The following is a 7792-nucleotide window of genomic DNA, read 5'->3' on the forward strand; positions in this document are numbered from 1 at the left end:
CTACTTGCCTCCTTTCTTCACGAGACGGTATCGCTGTCCCAGCCTCTTCAGGGCGTCCTTCACATCCTTGTTGCGCAGGCTGTAGATGAGGGGGTTGAGCATGGGGATCACCAGGGTGTAGAAGACAGAGATCACCTTGCCCTGTGCCATGGATGCCACTGCTCCTGGCTGTGCGTACATGACAAACACAGTTCCATAAAACAAGGACACAGCCATCATATGAGAGCCACAGGTGGAGAAGACCTTGTGCCTCCCAGATCCTGAGTGCATCCTGAGGATGGTCACGGTGATGTAGCCATAGGAAACCAGCACAGCTAAGGTAGTGCTCACAATGATGAACCCACAGAGGCCGAAGAGCAGGAGCTCATTGAGAGCTGTGCTGCCGCAGGCCAGCTGGAGCAACGGGGGCACATCACAGTAGAAGTGGTCAATACGGTTGGAGCTGCAGAAGGGCAGCTGGAACGTGAGGCTGGTCTGCACAATGGAGTTCAGGCAGCCTCCACAGTAGGTACCCAGAACCAGACGGGCACAGGTCATAGGGCTCATGGTCACAGGGTACCTCAGGGGACTACAGATGGCCACGAAACGGTCATAGGCCATCACAGCTAAGAGGAAAGCCTCAGTGGTAGCCAGCAAGGAGAAAAAGAAGAACTGAGTGGCACATCCCTCAAAGCTGATGACCTTCGAGGAGGAAAGGAAGTTGGCCAGGGCATTTGGAGCAATGACAGAGGAGTAGCAGAGGTCAACAAAGGACAGGTTCTTGAGGAAGAAGTACATGGGGGAGTGCAGGCGGGCATCCAGGGTGATGACCACAATCATGGTGAGGTTGCCCAGGATGGTCACCACGTACAGGGCCAGGAAGACAGCAAAGAGCAGGGCCTGGATCTCTGCACCTCCCCCAAATCCCACCAGCACGAACCTCTGCAAGGACACTGCCGAGAGACTGCCATTTCTGAGGACTGCTGTGGCCATGGGTGGGAACAGAGGCAGAGGTAGATGAAGGCAGAAAGAGGGAGCAGATCTCAACGGTACCATCGGGTGTTCCACAGGCTGCATGAGCCTGTTTGTGCCATGCTGTCCACTGTGCAACAGTCCACTAACTGCTTTGATCTCCTTCCAGTTGAGCTAGGATGACCTGAAAAGGGACATTTTCTCTGACTTTTTTAATTCATGAAGATGTTCTGAACCTCATGGTTCAGTTCTGGGCAGGAAGCTGAACTATGAATCTGAGGCGGCAAAGAGGCTTCTGGAGCTGGGCGATTCTCAGGTATAGACAGCCTTCAGCATCCCTAACACTGCCTCTGGGTTGTGTGCTCTCCACTCCCAGGGATGTTCCTGTGTAGCACCATTTGTAGAGGCATCCCTGAACCCCACTTTAACCCCCCCTGTCTTACTCATGGACCATAAAATGGATGCGAGGATCTGCTGACCTTCCAGAACTGGGTTGGGTGATCTTGTCATCTCCAGGCATCCTCGGGGTAGGAAAAATGGCTCTCACCCTGAGACTGTGCCTGTGTCCCCTGCAGGGCTCTGACCTCACCTAGACTGCTCTGTCCCCAAGCCTGGTTCACAGTTGCAATCACCCTGCAGAACCTCTGCTTGCTTGAGGATGTAAAGGGTTCCTGCCAATTAATCAATACGTGGTCAGTGGGCAGTGTAGGCCCCTGTTCTGAGAAACAGTGGGACTGGGGCTCATGCATATTTGGGACCTGTTTGTGGCTTCCAATCTGATCCTCCTGCCAACCCTGCTAAATGCTTTACTTCAGCTTTAGGGTTTAAAGTGTGTTTCTCTTTCTAAGTTGAAAATCAGACAAGACTGGCCCCCGCCTAGTGCCTTATGCCCACCCATGGATCTTGGAGTGCCCCCTTTGAGCCTACCATCAGCTATTCAGTCAGCTTTCCCAGTGCAAGCTCAAATGTGTACATGGGCCATTGTGCTTACTCTTTGGCACACCCACCAAGTATCTTGGTACTGACCACACGGGCTTTCTCTGTGGTAAATGTGATGGAAATGCCCATGCCACATCTGGACCTCTGCTTCCTTCTGGAGCAAAGACAAGTCTGATCTATGTTTGCCGAGGGTGCAGGGTGCCCACAGAATCAGTGGAAAGTGCACCTGGTTGACCGTGGTGGGACGGGACAGCCTGTGCTCCCCTCAACCCTACCCCTCCTGAGCTGGCACCATCCCAGCCTCTTGTGAACTGGCTGGGCACAGAGCTTTCTTCAGCCTGACTACAGAGGCAGAACTTTTGCCTCAGAAACTAGGTCTATGGTGGCAGCTCCAGTACTACTAGCTCTGAACTGGGCTACACCGGGGCTGTCAGGACAGTACCATTTCTGCTGTGGCGGCAAGCTATCTTCTCCTGCTAAATGCTGGCCCTCCTGCCTTGTAACTACGGAGTTTCCTACACTTGCAGTCCTGACAGGTGACACACTTACCATTTCTAGGCGAGAATCCAGTCCACAGCAAGAATGCACAGCCAGCACCTATCTCCCAGGTTCCTCGGGCTGGCAAGCCTGGTCTTCACTGAAGATGGGCATCAGTTATTGTGTCTGTTCTGAAAGTTATTTATGATTTTCTTGGCAGTGGAGTGAGGTGAGTGTGGACCTAAGTGGGTCCCTGGGTCCCTGTGAGGATCTGGTATGCATGCTCTTGCTGTCTCAGACTCTGGTTCCAGTGAAGACAGGGCTCCTGCCTCTTTTCCCTTGGTTCCCCTCAGGTCCCTCTCAGATGGGCAGTGTGTGCAGGATTCACTCTGCTTGGGAGGACTCTTTGCATCTGGCAGGGCTGGGATTCTTGGCCTCCAGTGTCCAATTAGGAAGATGCTGTCCTCTGTGATGGCTGGAACTCCACCCCTACCCCTGGGATCCAGAGGCACAGAATTGGCTCTGGCCAATCTCTTCCTCATTGCATCCTCTCCTGGCTGATTGACAGGAAGCTTTGGTCCTCAGAGACCTGAAGAAGGACCATCAGAAATAAAGCAGAGTCAGCTCAGAAGGACCAACGCCCTCATTAGAACAGTCATCAAAGCAGTACAGTTTGGCCCCTCACCCAGTCCTTCCCCTGCTGCTCCCATCTGCTTAAAGAACTCAGCTCCTTTAAGCACATTCAACTCCTGCTTAAAGGAACTCAAAATCCAGGCAAGTAGTTAGTAACAGCTATCTGCTCTAAGGGAAAGTGCATCTTCTGGACTGCAGTAACCCCATTGTTTCCCCCAGCTGCTGGCCATGTGTCCCCCAGGTGACTGCACACCTGTGGCTTTGATTGGCATCTTTCTACAGCTGGATCACAGTATCGCTAGCCACATGCTTGACATCCACCCTGATAAGACATCAGTGCTCACGTCTTTTTAGTAATTTAATTTTCAAGCTACATACCTATGTTGAGCAGCTTCCCCCCCACACACACCCTTATACCCATGCTTCACTTAGCCGGCCGTCCTCGTGGCTGCTTCGCCTTTCCCCAGACAGTCTGACTTCCACTTTCGTGGCATGTGCACACATGGTTTGATGTGCCTATATAAAATCTAGGATCCACAGATCAGAGGAAACATGGCTCTTGTCTTGAGTTACTTAATATGATTATGTTTATTTTCGTAGAAATGAAATAGCTTGATTCTGCTTATGGTTGGCAAAAGCCCCACTGTGCGTGCACACCACATTTCCCTCGTCCGTTCCTCTGCTGCGGGACACCCAGGTGGGTTCCATGGCTTGGCTGTGATGACGGGCGCTGCAGTACACAGGGATGTGCAAGTGTCTCTGGGATGTGTCGGCTAGGGTCCTTCAGGTCAATACCTGGGAAGTCTATGCCTGGATCATGTGGAAGACCTGTTGTTCATTGTTTGAGAAACCCCCAAACTGACTTCCATAGTGACCAGCAGCATATAGGGGTTCCCTTAGGTCTACATCCTCACTAGCATCCATTGTCTTTTTTTTAAATTTTCTTAATGACTCCCAGTAAGACAATTTCATTTCTTTAACAAAGTTGTCATACTCTGAGGTAAGATTTTTGCCTTGGTGTTTTTCCTTTTAAGATTTATTTTCTATTTTATGTGTGTTTGCCTGCACGTATGTATGTGCATCACATGAGTGCAGAGCCTCGGAGGCTGGAAGAGGGTGCTGAATCTCCTGGAACTGGAGTTACGGATGTTTGTGAGGTGCCATGTGGGTGCTGGTTCCTCTGCAAGAGTACCAAGCGCTTTTAACCAGGGAACCATGACTAATTACCCTGTAGTCTTAGTGTGCATTTCTCTGACGGCTAGTGAAGTTAAACATCTCCTGTATGTTTATTGGCTATTTGTGTTTCACCTTTTGAGAAATGGCTCTTTGCTTCATTTATTGAGTGGGTCATTTGCTTTTTGTTGAAACATATTTCCTTCTTTTTATTGGTTGAGAATTTCATTCATGAACATAATGTGTTTTGCCCAAATCTACACTCTATCTGGTCCCCCATCCCCACCACCTTTTCCCTTGCTACTTCATATGTGCTCATGTGCGCTCTCTCTCTCTCTCTCTCTAATTCTCTGAGTTCAGTTAGTGCTGCCTGTGTGTACATGGGTGTGGAACCATGTACTGGAGTGTGTGTAGCTTAGGTTTTGTTTTGACTTTTAGCTTTTGTCATATTCTTGATACTAATCCTGCTATATTAATAATTTGAGAATATTTTCGATTAACTATGTCCTTGGTGTAGAGACTTTTGCTTCATTTGTTTACTTTACTCTAATGAGGTCTTATTTATGAACTGGTGCCCTTATCTTCTGAGAAGCTGGAGTCTTCCTGAGAATGTCTTTGCTGGTATCCATGGTCCTCATGGGTCACTTCTGGGTTTGAGCCCTCTGTCAAGCTTGTCTTTGTGGGTGACAAGGGTACTGCCTCTTTGTTCCTCTAGTGACAGCCAGACCGACACGATCCTTTCCGTCCTGGCCTGGAATATATCAGGGATGGATCATCTGTGTTTCTGCTGTTCCTGCCATTTGTGTCCTATGAGCAGCATCTAAGCTGTGTAGCAGTCAGCAACAGCAAACCGTTTACTGTTTTCCTTCAGAAGCATGGAGTATGTCTCTGCATGGCACATGGAGGCCTGGGTTTCCCATCCCTCAAACAAGTTGCTCTCCATCATCCTCATACAATGTGTCCGGTAGACAAGGTGAGCTGTGTTTAGTGAACACATCTATTCCTCTCAGTGAGGTTGCACCTGTGCTCCTGTGCCTCACGTGATTGCATTTATGTTTCTGGGAAGTCTTGCCCCAGTGAAATGCTATGTCCTTGGATCCAGCTCTCTGCGGGTTCCTAGGCTAACCATGTTCCACCACAACTCCTATGATACCAATGGAAACATCTGAGCCCAACATGAAGGAAACCCCTACCTGGGACAGTGTTCCCTATATTGGACAGTCTCCCCCAGGGCTCCTTAAGGAACAGCTTAGGGTCACAGCCACCACTTGCCTCAGTTTTGTCCTCCCGACCGTGTTCCCTTTTTGGATAAAACAATCTATCTTACTCCATGGTGGTGCTCAAATGCTCCTGGAAGGATGGGTGAGTTTCTTTTATGTACTGCCCATTTCAGCCAACTAGTTCTAGTGGCCATGGCTATTGAAATAGTCATGTGATTAAATTTTCTTTTAAGTTGTTTTAAAAGCATATTTTATGTCTTATTTATTTTTGAGAATTTTATACAATATATTTTGATCATATTATTTCTTCCCCCCCCAACTCCTTCTAGATCCTCACCTCCTTCCCTACGCACCCAATCTCATGTTTTTTTCTCTCTCTTAGAAAAAGCAAAAAACAAACAAACAAACAAAACACCACTACCATCAACATTTCTACCACCATTTCAGTTTGGCTTTTCTTCAGTAATTCTACCTTTTTGCTGAGTTCTGTTTGTATGTCTTGTATTGCCTTCACTCACCTTTGGCTTTGTTTCCTTGGAGTGTGTTCATGTTGTCTTTGAGTTGTTCAACTGTAGTTATCACTGTTCTTTTGAACTCTCTGCCAGGAAGACCTTTGAGGCCATTCTAACTGGAGTCCATTATTATAGGATTAGTCCATTTTGGAATAGACATGCTCTCTTAGATCTTGGCATTGTTTCTGGTTTTGCACTAGAGTTGAGCATCTGGAATTGGCTCATTGAGTGGAACTGTGGGCCTGGGGACTGCTTATTGGTCAGCAGGATAGTCAGGGGGAATTGCACAAGTTAGGGGAGAGTTCATGGGATGTCTCACCCATTGGTACTAGATACTGTGCAGGACAGGGAAGTTTGGGCCCAGTGGTGGGGGCCTGACAGCTCTCCTCTTGTCAGCACTGGGAGCTGGGCAGGCTGGGAAAGTTTAGATCAGGTGATGGGACCTAGGGACGCTTTACCTATTGGTGCCAGGGGTAAAGTGGATAAGGGAAGTTTGGGCAGAGTCTCATGTAATCCTTAAATGCTGCTTAGTTTTGCTGTTGGCATGTGTCTATGATTTGCTGTTCTTTTGAGGGGGGTTGAGTCAGGGCTTTTCTGTAGCTTTGGAGCCTGTCTTGGAACTAGATCTTGTAGACCAGGCTGGCCTCCGCTTTTGCCTCCTGAGTGCTGGGATTAAAGGCATGTGCCACCACCATCTGGCATGAATTGTTATTCTTGTTGTATGTATATTTCTGTGTGATACTGACAGAGAGTTTGATTTTCCCCTCTCATAGAGAAAATACCTAGATAAAGGTATTTTCTCTCTCTTTTTTCTTTCTGTGTATTCTTTAAAAAAATAAAGTCAGTTATTCAACACTGCCACCTCAAACCTATCCTAGCTACAGTACAGAAATGCAATAATTAGTTTCAGTCTGGCTTGGGACTGTATCAGTAAGGTTTACTTAAATTGCATAACAGCAACAGCAAAAGGTTTTAAAATGAACTGAACCAAATAAGTAAGCGATTCCAATGCATTCTGTTATATCATAAGCTTGGGCTCAATGTTCCTACAGATATGGGCAAATCTACTTAGCTATGTCGGTGTCGTGACCATGGTTCCAGTTCAGAGAATGACATAAATGCAGGTGCTCCTAGGTATTCTCTGTGGATAGTAGTTCTCTGGTGTTTACAACATAAAAGGTCTTCCCCAAAAGGATTTTGATATATTAAATTGTTATATAAAATGAGAGTTCACATAAAATTCTCTAAAATTCTCTTTAGTTCATAACATAACAGGCATTTTAAGGCAGAAACTCCAGCTCCAAGCAGCTCCAATGGGCTAGGCTTGGCCACCTGTCCCAATATGCCCCTCATAGAGTCAAGTGATACCTAGAGTAAAGGAGAGGTCATGTGGTTAACGAAACTACACAGTGGAGAATGGATAGCAAGGTCTAGTGACCTGAGTCCATTTACAGGGTACTGGCATGAATTTAAGTTGAATGGGACAGGAATTGAAAAGAGGACAAGCAGGACAGTGTGGCCGGCCGTGCTCATCATGGGAGCTCTCTATTCTAGTTCTACAGAGTGGCCTAAGAAGCCTCTTGCTGTTTGGAGGAAAAGCTGGTTCCCAGAGGGTGATTATTTCTGCTATGAGAAGCAGCCTTGTCCTCGTGGAAAATTGTCCTAGTGCATTAGTGTCTACCCCATGAGACTTTGCTGTTCCTGAAATATAAGGTAATGGAAGAAGGCAAACAAGAATGCAGGAAGAAGGAACATATACAGGAAGCTACCCAGAAACAAGCAAGAAAGCAAGACTTTAAACATCCAAACAGCTCTAGTGATGAGATGCGCGTTCCACCCACCCATGCCCTTCGTTCCTAGACACTGTCCTTTACTGGCCACCTTCCC

General features: G+C 47.5%; 1 protein-coding gene across 1 annotated transcript; it reads right to left on the reverse strand.

The window, feature by feature from the left end:
* LOC119821266 (olfactory receptor 12-like) lies at positions 1-972 on the reverse strand. The gene has a single exon (XM_038340202.1). The coding sequence runs from the start codon at positions 970-972 to the stop codon at positions 1-3; it is 972 nt and encodes a 323-aa protein (XP_038196130.1).
* Positions 973-7792: the final 6820 nt, after the last annotated feature.

This window comes from Arvicola amphibius, chromosome 8 (assembly GCF_903992535.2).
Source record: "Arvicola amphibius chromosome 8, mArvAmp1.2, whole genome shotgun sequence".
Taxonomy (NCBI): domain Eukaryota; kingdom Metazoa; phylum Chordata; class Mammalia; order Rodentia; family Cricetidae; genus Arvicola; species Arvicola amphibius.

Bases quoted from the DNA above. Each gene is read 5' to 3' on its own strand.
- LOC119821266 (XM_038340202.1), bottom strand. From the start codon at position 972: ATGGCCACAGCAGTCCTCAGAAATGGCAGTCTCTCGGCAGTGTCCTTG.